The following is a 21165-nucleotide window of genomic DNA, read 5'->3' on the forward strand; positions in this document are numbered from 1 at the left end:
CTATGAAAAAAGAAACAGGAAAAAAGCACAAAGAAAAAGATCTAAGCAGCTTTATATTGGCTAGAAAACACAGTTGCATCATTTCTAAATCAGCAGGTCTTGTGGTGTGTTTGTGTGCTGTGATTAGTATTTACTGGAAGTGCTCTAAGAGAAGAGAACCAGTGAACAAGGATAATGATAATGGACCCCAAAGACACACTTCTAGTTCCCATTCTGTCTCCTGTCCATCATTTAAACATAGCCTACGATGGGCACTTAAGCAATTTCACATTCTTTTAAAATGTATGGACAGCCAGTTGCATGGGTTTCACTGGGCTGGGGAATACTCAGAAGTTAATACTATATACTAATATACTATATACTAATAATATATACTAATAAAAAACAGGGGCTGAGACCAATTGATTTCCATTCCTCCTTTATGATTTAGGTTGACTTTCTAAATTAAATTAAATTAAATTAAATTAAATTAAATTAAATTAAATTAAATTAAATTAAATTAAATTAAATTAAAATAAAATAAATTAAAATAAAATAAATTAAATGCACCTTGACCCTGAATTGGACTAAGAGGCATAGAAAATGGATGAATTAATTAATAATTCACATGCTTAATATCCTTGGTGGATGTCTGGACTGCAGGTAGATCACTTCAGTACTTTTGGCCAACAGTGTTTGTGGATCTTGTTTTAAATTTGTTTTCAAGGGTTTTTGTAGTATTCCTGAGCGCATATAATTAAATGTTTTAACATTTAATGTCTTATCGTTTGCAAGATATTTAATCTCCTGTAGGATTTAATAGCAAAGTATTACTTTTTCTAATTTTAAACAGTATTAAAGCTTTTCTTTCTCTGTGTGACTGTGTAGCGGTGCTCTTCTTGGAACACTGGAAGCGTCGACAGATAAGTCTAAGTTTCAGCTGGGACCTGACGGGCATCGAGGAGGATGAGGTATATCCTCAAATCACTCAAAGAATTCACTTATGAGTCATGAGCACACATATACACATCAACTCTGCCAGTGATGCCATTTTCATCTGAGGCTGTTATGAGGCTTCAGCAGCCAAATCAAGTGGCTATTTTAAAGACATAAATCAAATCACACAAACATCTATAAATGTACTTCCCCAACTAGGTTTAAAAAATGCCTGTAGAAAGCACATGGTGCACATTTCTTTTTTCCTCAGGAACACCCTCGGCCAAGGTACGAGACCATCCTCCTTCAGAAAAGACAGAGGAAAGAGAAGAAGAAAAAAAAGAAGAAAAAAAATGAGGTAGGAATAAATGAGACTCTCCTCCTTCCAAAAACAATCCCATGGGCCATTTATTCATGCAGGCAAAAATGTCCTTTGAAGTGATGGTTGCAGAGAAGAAACAATGTAATTTAGTCCTGACTAAATGAGGAGTTTTGCATGTCTAACCCAACACAAGAGATGTTATTGCCTTAACGCAGCCAGGAAGTAAGAAAAGTATTACAATAAGTGCTCTTGACTAAAAGTACCCAGACGTAAAACTCACTTTAAATCTGTGGTGAAACACTAACTGCACCATCCGCACCCATTTCCTTCCTCCTTAAGAAGACTTTGTGACTTCTTGAAAGGAACAACTTGCATGACGTTTATAAGAAGCTGCACTCTAATGAAACCAAACGATCATACTTTGCAGTTATGATAATTTAATGATTCGATTATTCAGTGCAAAGACACAATATTCCTCAGAAAGTATTCCATCTTACTCTGTTTTTACAGTTGGACTCACTTAGCCCTTGATCATACAGATGGGTTGGTTTCCAGTGTGTGTGGCACATATTAGCATTATAATCTAATGACACTGAATGATCTAGATTCACTGTGTAAACTGGGTCAATCACATTGAGTCCTAGCAGCCCACGTACATGCAGCGGTGACAGATGGTTTCCTGCCACTGGCTGGATGAGGCAGGAACTTACACTTTCATGGCAGCTTTGCCGTACAGGTGTTTTGCTGTTGTTTATTTTTTTCTCTACAATTTTAATGTGCTTGTTTGTATTTTTTTTAAAGAATATGCTCCACTCAGTCCTATAATTAGGAGTTGAACATAATTAGATGGCAAAGTTTGTGCAGACTGCAGGGAAGCCTCCTGAGCCTGACATGAACATAAAGGTAATGCATGATCATGAAGAGCTCTAGAACTTTACTGCTTCCTTTGTTATCGCCTTCAGAGGATAAACTGGACCATCCATATGTTTATGAAAGGAAAGGAGATAACTCTGTCGCAGAATTTCTATTATTTCAGTACAGTTGTGCTACTTGTGACTCATGCAAATAGGTGGGAAGATAAAATCTTTCATTATAGTTACCGCTTTAATGGGGTGGAGTTGTTTGAGCATCCCATTGCCAACAGTAGAGGGCAAAGTGGTCTCAGGTAAGGGGTCAAACTAAGACTGATTCAAAGACCTTGATGGAGAGACACTAGAGTCACATTGTCCTGAAAATGAAAACCAGGACATTCCCAAGGAGCCAGGCCTGCAGAGAGGAGGTTGCTGGAAAATGCCTGGCGGCCAAGCTCAGCCCAAAAATGCTGCTTCTACCTGAGCTATCCACCTGCATGGAAAAAAAAATTAGGTTGGTGCAGTATGAGGTAGGAGAAACAGGTGAAGCAGGGTCAAACTGGTGGCACAAACTGTCTCTTGAAACAGGAATATGAAGACCCAGATCACACTGGAGAAATGTTATATTCCTGGGAATCCCTTAGGAAAAGCTGGGGAGAAGGATGTTTTCTTCCCAGATCTGTTGCCTAAAACAAATCAGTAGATGGATGAATATTTTAGCAGGCTTTATTATGCCATCCATGATATAGCCTCAATGAAACAATGTTATAAGATGGTTTTAAATGGTCTGTCTCTGTTTTTTCATCTCTTCAGAACCACATTTTCACATTGTTGTCACTTTGTGAGTGTGTGCATGAATTATTGTTAAACATATTTTTAAGGCCTTTTTTAAGGTGGGTGTGGCTACATGACTGGGGTGTCTATATATATATATATATGTATATATATATATATATATATATATATATATATATATATATATATATATATATATATATATATATGTATATGTATAATAATTATTATTATTATTATTATTATTGCCCTAGGACATTAAAGGGTTAAAACTGCACATGAGCGGTGTCTCTGTTTGGATACAGAAACAAATGTGTGTGATGTGTGTGCGTGTAAAACCTGTCCCTCTGTCCTGCAGCCAGGGAAGCAGGAGGATGGGACAGTGGCAGGGAACAACAGATGGAGGCAAACATTACTGTCTACCATGGCTGCAGGAATACCGGTAACTCCTCCTCTCCTCTCCCTTTCGTGTCCTCCTCTTTCCCCTGTTTCCTTCATAATCCTCCTCCCCCTTTCCTTTCCCTTCTGCTCCTTACTTCTATTTTCCTTTCTTCTCCTCTTCCCATCTTTTCCTGCAGGCAGCTGTCTATCTGTTCTTCTCTTCCTGTCCCATCCTCGGGCTGCTAAAGTTTCAACTTCTCACGTATTTATTTTCTTTAACTGTAACCTTGATATGTAGACATCTAATGGTTACAGCAGCAAAGTAAAATTTTCACACCACACCACTTTCCTGGTTGGTTAAAACATGACCTTGAATAAACAATGCCGGTATTTTATGTCCTGTTAAAGCTTGTTTGTCTTCCTGTTTTACACGAATGTCTCTGTGGTACAGTTATCTGTTACAGGAATAATTGATCCACCTGTTTTACCACCAGCTCTGTTTATGAAAGAGCCAATATCATGCACACCACAAATCTTTGAATCTCAACCGTGCAACATCTTATAACCACTAAAGCCATGCAGTGAGTTAGCAGAAATTAAGGAGAATAGGCATGTTAAATACTTGAAAAAGTGTAATTTGTCAATAAAATAAATATCTATCCTCCATTACAGTGATGAATATTAAGTCAGCATTCATCCTTCTTTGTGTTTGAGGGAGAAAGAAGACACAAAAAAACGTGAGAAAGGATTTATCAGTAAAAAACTGTCTCTTCTGGAGATGATATCTCAACCAGGTTCAACTAAAGATTAAAAAGAGATTTTTGTTTTTTAACATAATGATGCAGTCAAGTCCAGAATTATTGGATTCCCTGATAAAGAGACAAACATATGGACAGAAATGTAAACTATCTTAGAAAGTGTTTTCTTTCTGTATATTTTCCATAAACACCTAAACAGAAGCTGCTTCTAACACATTCTAACCCTAAAGCAGCCGACCAGCCCACAACCAACAAACAGGCTAACAAATCTAACCAGAAAGCTGCTGACTCACTGTTGTTAATGAAAAATCATGTTCTCACTTTCAATAAGACGATTTATTTCAGGAAGACATAAAAGAACTAAATTTATGATCTGTTGTTCAACCAGTGAACACAACCAGTTAACCAGCTAGAAACTCATTTCTTAAATGTAATGAGACAAACTAACATGATAATAAAGCAGCTGTTTTATTGATGTGTTATCATCACCTCATCATAACTTCGTAATCAGCTAGCATGTGCACTGCTAATTATCATCATCATCATCATCATCCAGGACAGCTGATGAAGGTCCTGTTGCGACAAATATCAATCATCTGTGGACATTTGGCAGCTTTTTTTTTCACACCACGACTTCTTGCTCCAGTATTTTGAAGTACTGGATCAGACCAGCCTAGTGTTACTTGAGCCGTTGATCTACTGAGTTTTATGGATCATTTTATCAATAGATAAGCTGTTTCAGGCCAAAAAAACATGTAAGCACACCAGGGAAAATGGCCAGTATGCCAGTCCATCCCCATATGAAGCTATTTGCTTCAGTCTGCTCAGACAACCTGACAGTGAACAGTTGTTTTATACTTTTTTTCATGTACATTATAGTACAAACTTTCAGATGGGATCAGCAGAAACAGGTGTGTCTGATGATCAGAATCATTAAAAAAAAAGCTATTTTTTTCTTTTAAGACAAGCTTTCTTGTAATTTCTTTTCTTAAGGATTTGAAGGACTACAGAGCTCTTCTTTGGATGTTGCTCCCTTTTGATTAATTTCCTGTCAAGGTTGCATTCTGCTTCATTAATACTGAGGTCTGGGCTCTGAGGATTCATCTTCATTGAACCTGTTACTTCTGATTTTCAGTCCAGTTCTTGTGTCATTTGGCATACCTCAGCCTTTTCTCTTTGTTTCTCTTCTTTAATAATGATTTCTTGACTGCCACTCTTTAATTAGATCATTTCTGATAAGGATTCAGTGGATAGTAAATTGATCAACTGAAGATCCATTTGCATCTCTCAGGTCCTGTGACAGGTCCTTTCTGGGTTTTATCCTATTTCTTATAGACCGAATTCACCATTGATGTATGTATCTAACCCAGTTAGGTGCCTAGCCCTAACCTTTTTTCAAAAACCTTATTCTAAACCTCACCATAAAACAAAGTTTTGATCCTCAAAAATCCTCTGAACCTCTGGAGCCCACCATTTGAGCCCCATAAAACCATAGGGACTATACACATAAGAAACTCAAATATATTAAAAAAAAGAAGAAAAAACTAGAACTAAAAACAAAATAACTAATCAAACTACTTCATGTGACACTTTTCATACCAAAAAAGCAGCACAAAGTACTTTACATAATAAAAGCACCAATTTTTCCAAATTCCATACCCAAGTATATAACCTAACCAAATTAAAAACACATCTAATCATTCATACTGTCTTACACACTCATACACACACACACAAAGCACATATACTCCCCCTACCAAGTCCTATTTTGCACGAAAACAAAAATTTGAGTTCCTAATGTTGGAACATCTGCCCTGACACTGCTATGAGGAAGTGATATCTCGGAGATCCATCCACAGTGGGAGCCACCACAACCATGAACACAGAGGCCGCCACCACAGGAACCATCCAGATCAGGGCTGGCCAGGGCCCACACTGTGACCACCGCCCTGCAGGGCAGCTCCCCACACCTCCCAGAACAGGACGGTCACTGCAGGAGCCTGAGCAGGCATAGCATCCGGACTGGAGGATCCCCACACTGGAAAATACTGGGGTCAAAAAAAAAGAATAGACCTAAAAATAATAAGAACAAATAACAGCAACAAGTATGAAACTATAAGTAAATGACTTTCATTCAACACACTTTCATCAGCAGCTTCCATTGAACGTAATTAATTTTCCTAAGATATTACAGCCAAATATAGACGACAACAAAAAATGGTTGTACTGCCACTTTCCATTGCTACTTTGGCAGCATTGTTTCATCTCACAGCTTTTAAATTGTCAAATGTGAAGAAATTAATTAATTTATTTTTTTAAGTGTGAAGCTTGAAAAACAGGACAAAAGAAATAATACTAACATACACATACAAAAAGAGTAGGAGAGAGAAGAAGTGGAGGGATGGAGAAAAACAGAGGGAGGGCGGCTGAGTGGGAGTGATGCATGCTGGGCAGGACGCCAGGGGCAAGATTAGTGACCGTCACTATGGCGACACAGAACTCTTCCTCTCATACACACTTGAATCATTGTATTTGTTACCTGAGACATTAAAATGTGTAGTACATTTAAATCACGATATCATTTACACTAGATAGTATACATTTCACAACCTAAATTCAAACACTTTCTGTGTAAAACTTTAAGGACCCCTTGTAATCTCCTTAGCACATAAAGTGTGTCCGACTGTGTTGGACTTTTCCACTCATAAGGAATATTTAGATACATATCACACCATTAATATACACCCACCAGCCACTTAACTATAGGTGCACATACCTAGTACTGGGTTGGACCTCCTTTAGCCGTCAGAACTGCACTAAGTCTTGGTGGCAAAGATTCAACAAGATGTTGGAGACAGTGTGTGTACCATCTTCTGATGACTACTTCCAGAAAGATAATGCCCCGCATCACAGAAATCAAAAATCTCACAAAAATCATCTCCAATTGGTTTTGTGAACATGACAACGGAATGGAAGATTCTCATCGTGGATGTGCAGTCGACAAGTTTGCCGCAACTGCCGTCAATATGGAGCAAAATCTCTCAGAAATATCTAAATGTCTTCAAAGCCTTGTTGAATCTACACCACAAAGAATTAATGCACATCTGAAGGCTAAAGGGGGTCAAACCCAGTCCTGATAAAGTGGCAGGTGAGTGTATGTCTTGTACAACATCTTTTATGATTATTTAATCAAATGCTTAGATGTCATAAATATATACTTTTCAGTCAGAACAATTAGTGACAGAGAAAAGTAATATTTGTGACTGGGTCTCTGTCATGAGAACTGTCCTCAGTGGACTCTACAAGCCAAATATAACATTTGGCCCATTTACTGCCTCCCTATCTTATGGCTGTCCCCAACATCCACTCATTTTAAACTCTGACGGTACTTTTGCCTTTCAGTATGTCAGTCCTTCAGATTTTTCAATTTGTGTGTGTGTAAATTTTAGTGTCCATCCGAATATCTCTCTCTATATATATAGCAATAACTTCCTGTATATTTCAGTTTTGCAGCTTACATCAGCTTGTTTTGGTTGCCAGATTAATAAACATGAGAAAAATAGTAAATGCACACTTCTACGAGAGGTCTCAGTCCAGTCAAATTCTCCAAGAGCACGAATAGAGTTTACCAGAAGTGGTTGGTTTTCTTTTAAAATGCCAAAATCTGATGGTTGAGATTCAGTTCGATTCACTTTATTTCATCATACAGTGTAGCTTTATGACAAAACTAACCTCAGAGAACAAGTCCTGTTAAATCAATTCATTGTTATCTAATTAAACCCAATTCCTCATAACCTGATTCAAATTAAAAAATAGTTAATTTCAGCACTATCCAGTTTAGTTTTATCCAATTCAAGTCTGTGTGATTTAGCATGTTTTTTTTTTTTTTTCATGGGCACAGCCCACATACTATGCTGCTCATCCCACAAATGCCCTTTTACTTTTTCAAAATGAAGTGGTACCATTTAAAAGGAAAATAAACAGGCTTTCCAACGTTATAGCTTAATTGCCAAGGAGCATTGTTACAAGAAAGAAATAATCGACCAAACACAAATTTATTTACTTTATGTGCTAAGTTTCTATGAATTCTACTATTTTCTCATATTCAGCTTTGATTTATTTATTTGGTAGCCATTTTAAAACAGGATCTTATTTCTTGAATGCCTTATTTGAATGATTAAATTTCCTTTTTGCAGATAGAGTTTCAGCCATTTCCTTCTTTATGGGCATCAGTTAACTTCACTTTTTAGTGATTAAATCTTTTGCTTGCCATTCTAAGTTGGGTAAGGTGCAAGAGGCAAATTGGAAAAATTTGATGGTAAAGACAATTAAGATGCCAAACTCTTTGGCAGTCTGGTCACTATTTAGTCATTTTGGTATAGAAGGAAACACCAGACTGTTAACTTAACATAGAAATGTATTGGCCAAGTTCCACTCAGAAGCATTAAAGCAAGGCATATAAGTTGTTAGTTAACACATGAGGATCTACACATGTTGGAAACTGTTGGATTGATTAGGTGAGAAAAAAAACAAGCAATTTCTATATAAATAAACATATTGATATAAAAATAAATACAAATGAATACATGAAAACACAGACAAATAAAACTCTGCATCAATGATTTTAATACTGGTTTATCAATGCGTCCTTCAAAAATTCTCTCTCCAGCAGAGACTGGTTCTCTAAAGATTACCCAAAACCTGGTCAGCCAGTATTTTTTATAATGATCATCATTATTATTATTTATATTTCAGGATGCTCATACTCCTGTGTGAACTCTAAGTAACTTGTATTGTAGGTTGTACTGTGCCAACATATTCACTAGATGGTGCTGTTGCACTCGCAGTGACCATAAAGCTGCACATCCTCAGATGTAAACTCCTGCATATATGACTGCAGTCACTAAGATTGAAGTGGATGGTGTCACATTGCCTTGGATGGAGTTAATCTGCTTTAATGTAATTAGGGAAAAGGTATTTTCTCCAATTCTTTTCCACAAACAACTAGAGGAACATGAATTGATAATCTATAACATGGATGGTCCTGAGGAAAAGTCAACAAGATCATTCAAAGGATTGATAAGAGTCTAAAAAGTGATATGCCCCTTCTTTGCCAATCTCTTTTATAACTTTCTTTAACATTTTTTCCTTAAATTGGCCTCTGTATATAATTACATTTTAAAGCTTTACCTTGGTCTTGGTTAAAAGGAATGTTAATGTAGTTTGTTTATTGCTCTTGTTTTTTTTTTAAGACTGCCATGACTCCAATAAGTTAATTGTGTTAAAGTTGATAACATAGTATACAGTAGCTACCAGTCAATAGTTTGAACCCATACAATCATTCAAAAAGAATTCTGTCATCTTTCCTATCTCTTTATCTTGACCTCTTAGCTTCATTCTGATTTCCTCTAAATCATTTTGGACATATCCTGTGTTCATAACAAAGACACAAAATGGCTTTACTTTTTGTTTTTGTTTTCTCTCTTTAAAACTAAAGCCAGAGAGTTGTGTTTGTATTAGGCTGATATACATATTTATCTTTTCTTTTGTTTTTCTTTTTTTGTTTTTCTTTTTTATTTTAAAGCTTCACACATGCATTCTTCTACTCAGAGATCAGCGGCTAGCTAGTAGTGGATACTGCTAACAGGACTGTGTCTGGTACTTGTTTATGTTTTTTTTATTATTATTATTTGTAGTTTTTAGTCAAAAGCTTACTGTTTCCCTCCCTTGTAGGTTATGTAAAGCTAACTGGTTTTAGCATCATGACTGATGTAGCAATCTGTAAACTGAAGTCAAATTATTAGTGTTGTCTGAGTCTTGGCATGAAAGCAAAGATTTCTTTTTGAGATATAGTACTATTTCCTGTACTATTTCCTGGTGGTGGTAAAATTCAAATGCTGTTGCTGGTTCAGTTAGACGTTTAACTCTTACAAACTATTTGACAGGAGGGATTAATGTAATGTTCCTGGAGGAGGCTCTGTGTGCCGTTTGACAGACTTTCCACCCAAGTTAATTAGCACTGACAGTTGTTTAAGTAACTTGACCTTTCCCTTTCTGTCAGGCTGCCATAGAAAAGTTGACCTGGAAAGACCGTCTCCCTGGATACTTCATCAATGTTTCCTCTATCCTTTTTATGGTAAGTATGTAAAAAAAAAGCAGGTTGGTATTGAACTTTGATTCATACATTTTTTTGAACATCCAATAATAAAAGATTTTTAAATGAACAGATGAGCTGTTAATGTGCATGGATCAGCAAGTGATTGATTTACTACATTCATGCCATCTTTGAAATATTTATTCCCAGTACTGCACATCTCTATCTTACAAATATGGCTGATTTATTTCCACTATATTCTTTTTTTGTGTGTGTGTTTTGTTTTTGTTTTTTTTCCCAGTTTGGGCTGACATTTTCTGCTGTTTTTGGAGTGATCATCTACCGCATCACGGTGTCAGCCCTTATGGCGATGAGCCCTGACCCAGAGACCAAGTCCAATGTTCGGGTGACAGTGACAGCTACTGCAGTCATCATCAACTTAGTGGTTATCCTGATTCTTGATGAAATCTATGGCGCTGTGGCACTGTGGCTGACTGAGCTAGGTACGGAAATGCATCCAATAAGTTTAGTTTTGTATTAAGCAGCAAGGTTGTAATCTATTTCAACTCCATACAAAAACTATTTTAACTTGAACAAATTAAATAACATACAAACATACCTTAATGGTTAGCTAAGATATGGACTGATAGAGGTATTTATACTGAAAAAATGCATGGAATTTTTTAAATATTTGCAAACATATCTGTGCTTTTGTCCCGTGGGTTAGATACCACTTTTCTTGTGTATGTTCTAAAGCTTTTATAGTGCAATAAAATAAAGTATAGACTAGTGAGAAGCAGATGGATGCAGGATCCTTGCCAAGGCTACAAATCCAGGCAGACCAGCCTCACGCGAAATTGTGCAATTGATGTATTTGTCCCCATTTTAAATTGTAGCATTGTCACAGTCCATGGTTTTAAATTCTGAGATAGCAATATATACAGTATACAGCATTCTCATGACATGACAGAAATGCAACTTTTGGATAGTAAAATGTATAGATCATAAGCATATAAACTTTATAATAATCCTATATTTTATAACCTACGACTCAACCATCTACTTGAACTTCTAACCCTCCACCATTAGTGGGTGAGAGCGCAATAGAAAAGAATTAGGAAAAGTAGAAAAGGGCCAGGTAAGTGGAAAATGTATTCAGGTGTGTGTCAACAAAATGCCTAGAAGGAAAGCTCAGCAATGATCCACAAGAAGCAACTGCTAACCTTGTAACCCTTCCCATCAATCTGGGAAGGGTTACAAGGGGACATGCTAACATATCTAGAGTTAAAATCAAGGCATTCTGCGCATTTTCCAACAAACAATGCCTGAATGAGGTAACGTGAACATACCTAGTTCACATTAAGCCACTGGATTGATTTAGCTGAACAGCTAAACTAGCTCTGTCCGCTATAAAATCTGTGTAATATTCTAAATAGTAGCAACTTTTTGTTTTCTCAATATACAAAGTTAATCATTGAGGCTCTGGTAAAGCAAATGTCTGTTTTTTTTTTTTTATTCTTTATACTAAGCTAGCCATCCCCTGCATGATGACTATTTGCTCAAAGGAAAGAGGACAAAGTCTTTTTTCATTTAACTCATAGCAAGACAACCAACAAGTAATTTTAAAAATCATTAACTTGTTCATTGGGACGTCTTGTAACATTATTTTCTTTTTTCTTTATTGGCATGTTATCATTACTATGTCTCAGCATAAGTATGTAAAAGATGGCCTTTCTGCCTTTTCTTGAACAGTCTGATAAAGCTTTAATGTTTTCATGCCCCAGCTAACCCATTAGTCCTCCCAAGAGGTTTCACCCACATTTACATTCGTATTCACAACCCCTGAAAAAGCAATGTAGGGAAAAGTGTGAGGAAGATGGGAATTTATGTGTGTATGCAATATTAAAAGTGTTGGTATCCTAACCTACTTCCAGCACAGTGATGGTGTTACAGCTCTATTTAGTTGATCTCAGAACAGTCTTAGACACACTGAGAAACATTAACATCACATACTATACATCTTGTTTGTATTATATGGGATATGTGATGTATCCCATTGACCCTCCCTGACCTCATGAAACAATATTTACACTTTCACATCAACTCTTTTTCAGAGATTCCTAAAACAGAAACCAACTTCGAGGAGCGCCTCATCCTGAAAGCCTTCTTACTGAAGTTTATGAACGCATACGCTCCCATCTTTTATGTGGCTTTCTTCAAGGGACGGTAAGACTGCGTGTCATGTATTTCAAAAACGTCACTTACTCTAAACGGCCTTATTTTCAAGCATCATTTAATTATGTGTCCAGAAGTTAAAACTAATGAACGAATATCTCTGAACACAATTATTTGGTTAAAGTTGTATTTTAATAAACAAATACTTGTTGACATGTCAAAGTAATTATATGTTGTATAGTTCAAGTTAAGTTATAGCCCACTAAACACCCCAAATATGTCACCTGCTGGTGCAAACTGGTACCTGATTTGTGCTTTTGCTCTTTTTGATATACACATTTTTTTTCTCTGGTTAGGACAAGTAAGTCACATGTAGCATGTTTTTGTCTCTGCAGGTTTGCAGGTCGACCTGGAAGTTATGTGTACGTCTTTAATGATTATCGAATGGAGGAGGTTTGTTTTCTTTTCTTTTTTAATCTTTAAATCGTGTGTTCTTTCTCTTGGCTAAGCAAATAAAATCTAAAATATTGAAAAAAATGTGCAAATCAAGTGTCTTATCTCCTTTAGTGTGCTCCAGGAGGCTGCCTCATTGAGTTGTGCATTCAGCTCAGCATCATTATGTTGGGGAAGCAACTGATCCAAAACAACATCTTTGAGATTGGCATCCCGTAAGTCAACTGATTTCCCCTTTCTTTATGCAATCACTACATAGGAAGTTTCAGGAGTGTACAAGAGCAAGTAAAGAACCTGTCAGACAAAAAGCTCACATAAAGCATATTCTTTTGTCAGTTGTCTTAAGTTACGCCTAACAAACAGCACTTACAAGCTCTTACAAGATTCCCTCTTATAACATTCCTTCCATATCTTAGTTTTTACACGCAAATCCCAAAGGTCAAAGGTCAACTCAGTTTATTACAGCTATGACACAACATCTGGCCTCAGGCCACACTGTTATTGTTGCTATCAGCACAGCTTAACCCCCTGACCTGTTAGGTGAGTCTCATCAAACGTTTTTCTACGAGGGATCAGTGAACTATGACACATATGATAATACCATCTACATGAGACCTGCTGATCTGTGTCACCTTTACGCACTTTCACACCTGGAAGACGACAGTAAAATCCCAGCAGTCAGTTTTATGAGGTGTCTCAGGTGTGGCACTGCATCAGAGCCTGAAAACAGGTTAATTTAAACGGAAATAAACTGCAACAAATACTGGACTAATAGATTAATTGATTTAAAGAAGAGTTACTGTTTTTTAGCAGCTGCACTGATCAGTTTAATTGACCAACTTTTTTTTTTTCAAGTATCTTCCACTTAAAAATTTTGTTTCAAGTATTTATTACTGTTATTTCTCATACACTGTAAAATAATGAATGAAATATTTTTGGGCTTTTAGAGTACAGGTCATATTTATTTCTGCATCATGTTGGTCATTTATCTTGTAAATGGCACTAAAAAGAAACTAACCTGTAAAGATTTTTAATAATGTGCGAGTTTCTGGGTTGGACTGTTTTTCAGAAACAGCAGATTCCCAAGAGTTGTCCCCTCCACAGAGTGTAAATGAGGGAGGTGTATTCTCTAGACAACTAAATTCACGCTGGGACTGCAAACCTCCCTATTGAGGATTTATGCCAGTGGTAAAGTCATAGTAACATTATTCTGTGCTCCCACACTAAGAGACAAAAACAAATGACCAGCACACAGCAACCTTGGCCTGGTCAGTCATAAAAGAAATTGGCAGCCTTATTGCCTAAATAAGTATATAAACAATGAGGCTGGAGTAATGTTTAAACTTATCTTTACCAGTCAAGGGCAGAAAAATTCCCAAACAAACTCATAAATAGCCATTCCATTCCCACTTCAGCTTTCAGTACATTTACATAATACTAGAAAAAAAATTTGTTAGTCGAACCTAAAACATTTGAAATTTACATAAACATGTTTGTACAACTGAAATCAATGCTTTCAAACTTGCAACACACATAGTTGAATGTGTGCATGAGTGTGAGAGATTATAATTAGGTGTGCGTTTTTAAAATAGTTAGGTCATGTACTTGGGTGTGTAACGACAACTTCAACTGCACTTTTTTAAAATACTTGTTTAAAAACAACAAAGTTGACCAAAGTGTTTTACACAAACATAAGAGCAATAAAACAATATATTAAATTTAAATCAAATAAGAAATATCTATATATAAAATGACCATGTGAATATTTTGATCCAGATCAACATCAAAGGTTTATTAAGTTTAGCCATAACCTCTTAAAATTTATATACAAATCTGTACTTTTTGAGAAATCTTGCAAACAAACAGACAAAAAAAAAAGCTAAATTATGACACGCATAAACCTCCTCACTTTATGTAGATAAGTTTAATCTAAATTTTTAAGTGTTGTATGTTTTCTTCTCAGCCTTCATCATGTCCTCCATCTTTTTCTCCATTTTAACAGGAAGCTGAAGAAGTTGATACGTACTTTGAAGGAAAAAGAATCAACAGTGAAGGAGAAGAATGAGGAGAGGCCTCCACAGCAGTGGAACCTAGACTATGCCCTGGCTCCCTTTGAGGGCCTCACACCAGAATACATGGAGATGAGTGAGTCTGCATTCACACAGAGTGAAATAGCCTCAGGGACAAATAACAACTACTTAGGCATCAACATACTTTTAAGATGAGTATTCCTGGCTGTCACTGTGTTACATAATCTAAATACCTTCTTAAGAAAGCATGCACCCTTGGATTGAACATCATTTTGATCCACAGTGTTCTTTATACATATTTGGGTATTTTTTTCCTTCACTTAATGAGGCAGTTGTCCTTTAAAATTTATATGGACACTAGCCCAAAAGACCTCATACACACACAATACACACACGATGTCATAATATGTTCATGTCAATCAGAAGCCACAAAACATCAACAATATAGATGCAGTTGGAGATAAAAGCTTTTTAACTCCCTCATGGATCATAAGTCACAGCTGTGTTTACATATTTTTGAATATTTTTATAAACTTTTATTCACTGTGATGCTCATCTAACTAGTGTAGAAAATGTAAAGATGCCTTTTCTTTTCTTCATTTACAGTTTTACATCAGTTGCCACCATATTTCACATTAAATGATCATTAAACTTCAAATGTTTGGAGAATGTCAGAAGGTGTAGGAAGACGATTGAACTAAAGAAGCTCTCTTAAAAAGTCAAAGACAAACCTGTAAAGCAAGGGTCTCAAAGTCAAACTGCTCAAGGGCCACGGATGATGTCATCTCATAGGAGGGCCATGTTAATATTAAAGTACAAGAAAAAAAAAAAAAAACTGCAGTATTTCCACACATTTGTCTTATTAATTAACAAGGTTCAGCTGCATTTGGCCTGAAAGACGTCACAGTTAAAACCCCGAGTACAGCTTCAAGATGGTTATCCCTCAGCCTGGACCTGTACTTGCATTTAGTAAAGTTAATAGTGGAGACAAGCTTCTCATAGAGAACTGTGGTTCCAAAAAGGCACATCACACGACCAAACACTCTGACAGTTCTGGGTAGGATGGAGGCAGTTCCCTCAGAAATTGTGCAGTCATGTCTGCTTTCCCTATGCCTCTCTGACTTGCATTGCAAATTATTAAGTTCCATTTGCAACACACTTGGGATGCTGTACACATCAGCTGAGACGGGGTCTGGAAACAGCTGGAAAGTGTCATGGTGATCCTTAAAGTCAGCAAATCGCTGATCAAACTCGTCCAGCAGATTATCAATAGCAGACATGTAGTCCTCCCCACAGAATGCTGTGCCCTCCCCCACACAGACATGACACGTTCATATTTCAGACATATGTTGCGCAGTGCCTGTTGGTGTATGATACAGTGCAAAACAACCACTGGATCTGTGTTTTTCTCCTCCATCTTCCTTTGTAACAGCACTACCAGTCCATGTTTTTTACTGGTCATGGATGGGGCTCCATCAGTAGTGATGCCGACCAGTCATTCCCACGTCAAACCCGCATGCTCTAGCGCATCACACAGCTGCAGTAATATGTCCATGTCTGTGGTGCATTCATGCATCGGACACAGACTCTGTAACTCCTCTGTTACTTCCAACTGCTCATTGATACCCCTTGGAAAAATGGCTAGCTGAGTACTGTCTGTTATGTCTGTGTGCTCATCAAGTGCCACAGAGTATGCAGTGAAAGTTTGTGCTTTGTCATGTAACTGTTCATAAATATCACATGATAAGTCGCTAATGCGCTCCGCCACTGTGTTTGCAGATAGAAAGAGATTATTGAACAACTTTCTCTTCTCCGGACACAAGATATCAGCAACTTGCAGCATGCAGTTTTTCAGAAACCGTACTTCAGTGAACGACTTTCCTGCTTTGGTGATTAACTCACTAACCACATAACCTGCTTCTACAGCAACATCAGTGTTATTCTTAGCCTTATGGAAAGACTTTGCTGAGAAGTTGTTCTTTGGTGTAGGTGTTTTGCTCCCTATGATTAGTGGAATAATAGCATTTGAATGTCTATTCCCTTTAAAAACGCGACTTCTCCCTTGCATTTCGGGCATATTGGACTTCCATTAAATTCCACAGAAAATACTGTGATGTCCATAATTCTTGAAATATCCTGTGATCACTGACCACCTTTCCTTATTGCTTGGAAAGAGACACAAATTTGTCTGCTGCAAAACAAACAGCTAAGCAAAGATACCTGTGCATCCTTGGGAAAACAAAGGAACAGCGCAGTAGTGTTGAGTGGGCTGGATGGAGGGGGAGGGCGGTCTGGATGTGGCCCGGGGGCCGGGAGTTTAAAACCCCTGCTGTAAAGGATGAGCAGACCACCAAAACTCATGAATCAACCAAGTAAGGCAATAATCTGAAGCACAACAAACATGCAAAGGGCAAGGCTAAGATGTAGGTATCTGTTCATTAGACTACTTTTAGACATACACACAATGAAATTATATTTCTAAAGATTTGCAAGAAAGGAAAAAAACATCCAATCAAATAGGTAACCCAGTCTAAGGTGGAAAAAAATCAAACATTTAGCTATTACTTTTTAATGCTGCATGAGGTGCAAACGTAACACTTATCATCAGAACCCAACAGTAAAGCATGGTGGTGGTAGTATCATAATGTTTTGATGTTTTATACTGATCAGAACTGAGGAAATGATGGATGGTGATTAATACAGATTAGGGAGCAAATGCAGACTGAGTGACGTGTAGCCGCAGAGAGGGGAAGTTCGTATATGCAGCTGGTGAAGAGGCACTAAGTTTAGTCTGTTTCTGATTACTGTTAGAGCCAACTGCAATCATAGCTGATCATTTAGAATTGAATTAATGTCAGGACTGAAAGGTTGAATTTGTATTTAAAGAAAAAATAATAATTTAGAGAACAAGTATCAAACTTGAACAACTTTAATGTCGTAAAAGCTTTACTTATTTAAATGTCCAAAAACTGAGACTGAGAGTGAGCACAGAGGAACTCCTTCAGCATCAAAAGATCATGAAAACAGTCCTCTGATGTAAAAATCTGCCTTCTGCATCACAGAGGTTACACGTGGAACGGAACTCGCCTTTAGCTAAACATGTTTTTGGTCAAATTAAGGTTGTAAATTTCCCGATTTCAGGACTTAAATTATGGGAAAGTCCACCTTTCCCATGACATGCTGTGGTTTTCCAGTTAGGACAAACTGCGTTAAGTACATGTGAGTAGGATATTAGAGCAAACATTGTACACTGAGTAGATTTGGTAAGGAACTTCCTTTGATTTTAACCATATTGAACTTGAAAAAATTGGTAGCAATTGCAGTAACGAGTTAAATCATCCAATTAAAGGTGAAAGACAAAAGGCTGGCTTCATGATCTTAGCAACATTTCCATTAAAGACATAAAGAGTAGAAACTTATGTATCTGTAATCTGCTGTGGACCTTTTCATGCCTCTTATGTGAGGAAACACTGCTGACATAAATGCTCATGCTTCAAAAGTACAGAGAATACATTTGATTCATTTGAACAGTGTTTTAAAGGAAACAGGGAACCGTGAGTGATGGCTTCCCTGCTGTCTCATGAAGAAGACAGCTCACACAGCTCCACAGCTTGATGTCTTTGATCATTTCCTCGTGGCTGGCGGGAGTCAAAGTGCAGCAGCAGTTCAGCAAACATGCAGCTTGACTACAGAGACAGACATCTGTATGTGAAGTTTGTAAATAGTAAAACAGACTCTACACCACTCTAAGCCATGTGAAACTGAGCAATTTGGAATAAGAAAAAGTCTGAAGGGTAAAAGAATTATGTCTCAAGGGAGCAAAAGATTATGGTTCTGACTGGATTTGTGTTCATTCATGTGATTATGTGCTTGTCTGTACCTGTGTAGTCTATCTGTGAGGCCTGGTGCTCATGTAAAGGTGTGTTCATATCTTTCTTTGTGCGTCCGAGCCGAACCCATCAACCTCAGCTCAGGTAGATAGCGAGGTTATTCTAAGCTTGCCCTGTAGCGCTTGCTGCCCTCTTGTCGTATTTTCTTCCTGGCCGCTCTTTGTCTCAGCGTGGCGTCCCGAGGTGAAGCCGTCAGTCTCCGGCTCGCTGGAATTCCCCGTTCCCACACTGCTTAAGTTCCACTGCTCTGATCAGAGCCCTCCTCCAGCCGCAGTCAGGCACTGTCTTACTCAGGTTTCCTTTTCACAATCTTTGGAAGCAGGTCAATTTATCGTTAATCAACATGTCAGAAAATCTTATTACAGCACATATTTCTCATTTTTATTATTTCAGTTAAACCACCTCTAAATAATGTATTTATAGCTGGCTTAAAGATTAAAGATTTTAGTCTAAACTTTGTCAATAAACACAGCATTTCAACATGAATCACAGAGATTAAATCAAACCAGGATTAACTCATAAACCTATGACATGTTCACAAAATGCTTTGCATAAATTAAATGGTTTTATTGAGGAGGAAATTCTTTCTGGCACATAAGCACAGTGTGGAAATCAGTATGAACTCTTATCAAGAGAAGGAAAACCCATTCAAATTAGGAAGATGTTGCCACTTTGCAAGCTGTAATAGCTGATAATGTGTGTTACACCTGCATGTAATACAGTGAGTATATGCTGGGTCCTGAAGTACAGTAAGACAATTACTCCATTTCTTCCTAAAGATGTGGTGTGTGATTGCAAGTGTGCATATAGCATCTCAGATCAGGTACATCCACAGCAAAGATCCCAACACAGTATGTGGATTCTTAGAAAAACTGGAACCATACTGGATTTCCATCAGTAGTTTTAATGATTTTTGTCGCCATGTTGCGTGGATGGTATCCTGCTGTTGCACCACTTCATAAACTCAGCTTCATATAATGTTGATCTACGAACATTGAGACACATGACTTAGAAGAGTTTATTTATAGTATTTTTATGTTATTCTCAAGATGACCTTTTATCCTTGAAATTAGAATCTAAAATAAATAACATAAGAAATGGGTTTCTGTCATTTTTGTCATTTTTGTTTTCCCATCTTTATTTAACAAAGACTTGTTAAGGCTTTCTTTTACAATGTAAAACACTGTGCCAAAGTCTTCATGAAACATCTCTGATATGCTTCTCTGAGACAGTACAACTTTTTACAGTTTTTTTTTTAGGTTGATGAGTAATCAGCTTCCTCGCTTCCTCAGTGTGTGTCTAAACTGAGATCTGGAAGACTTGTTACCTGGCAAATAGCCTGAGAGATCCTGGAAACATAGGCAGCAGACCTAACTCAGACACCTAATCTGACTGGAGGTTTTCTTCTTTTAACTTCCCCCTGCAAATGCACCATGATTTGAATTTAACATCTGGAAGAAATAAAGATGAGGAACCTGGTTAAAATTTGAGCATGTGATGTACATTTGTCCTGCGAATGTGAACCACTCACTGAATGTCATGTTTGAAAGGTTCCAAAACAAAGTGAGTTTTTGAGTTGGCGGTGACTTCAGACACCCTAAAATACACAAACACACACACAAAAAAGTATTTTTCCTCCATAATTTTCCCATTAAATTAAGCTCAAATCTCTAATCTATCCATCAGGATCTGTTTCTAGCAGACTGTAAGGAGACGGCTGTCAGGATTACAGTGATTTTTATGTTTAAAAAATGTGTGGTTCAAAAATGTGCAAACTTCATGATTAGCTCAGTCACTAAATAATTTTCAGGCAGTGAGCAAGTAACCTTTCCATGCACCTTACTGGAGATTCCTTAGACAAAATCCTGATTCCCTAAATGTTTCAGAAGTTGACATTTGAGCATTTCTGCCTCTGTTATACTAACAGTTACAGTATTGCAAATCCCAGGGCTTGTTTGAATGTGTAACTGCAGTATTTTGTACAATAAATTCCCATCAAGCTTAGTTTTTCTTACTAGTCATGAACGGTATGTCACTGAGTCATCTATATAAGTGGATTTGCTGAACATGCACAGACCTTCAATCTTGACAAACACAGAGCTTAATCATACGAGAGTCTCAGTTTAGCTGGTGGTGTTTAGCCTTAAAAGGAATCGGCCAGACACTGAGATTATGGATGTTGACCCGACAATGCCATGGGGACTCAGTGTTATAAAAATGTGCTTTTATTATTATTGGTTTGACTTCTTGCTCACATACCAACCTCTCACACAGAAATGGCTTCGACTTGTGTCTGATCTTCATCGCATTAGAGTTAACTCCAAATGAGCGTGAGTTATTTTGAGATGGCGCCAACATTTTTTTTTTAATGTCAATTGTGCCAAATTCTGGAGGCCAACTTTTTTCTAGCTCATCAGTTTTAATTTGACAAGAGTCTGATTTAGTTTACTAAAGTCTGATAAAAAATTGCACCATGAAGAAAATTTCATTGTTTTATAAGT

The 21165-nt window shown here is 37.2% G+C and overlaps 1 protein-coding gene across 2 annotated transcripts in view; it reads left to right on the plus strand.

Annotated features, from left to right (window-relative positions):
• The window catches only part of ano2b (anoctamin 2b), a 68671-nt gene that overhangs the window by 26211 nt on the left and 21295 nt on the right, over positions 1-21165 (plus strand). Inside the window, exons 12-20 of one of the 2 annotated variants that reach the window (XM_041977944.1) lie at positions 868-950; positions 1187-1273; positions 3242-3325; positions 10084-10158; positions 10418-10619; positions 12231-12342; positions 12687-12744; positions 12859-12959; positions 14747-14889. In XM_041977944.1, the coding sequence (XP_041833878.1) occupies positions 868-950; positions 1187-1273; positions 3242-3325; positions 10084-10158; positions 10418-10619; positions 12231-12342; positions 12687-12744; positions 12859-12959; positions 14747-14889 (945 nt within the window). The remainder of the gene's footprint in view (positions 1-867; positions 951-1186; positions 1274-3241; positions 3326-10083; positions 10159-10417; positions 10620-12230; positions 12343-12686; positions 12745-12858; positions 12960-14746; positions 14890-21165) is intronic. The other variant, XM_041977945.1, reaches the window with a different exon arrangement.

This window comes from Melanotaenia boesemani, chromosome 23, assembly GCF_017639745.1.
Source record: "Melanotaenia boesemani isolate fMelBoe1 chromosome 23, fMelBoe1.pri, whole genome shotgun sequence".
Taxonomy (NCBI): Eukaryota; Metazoa; Chordata; class Actinopteri; order Atheriniformes; family Melanotaeniidae; genus Melanotaenia; species Melanotaenia boesemani.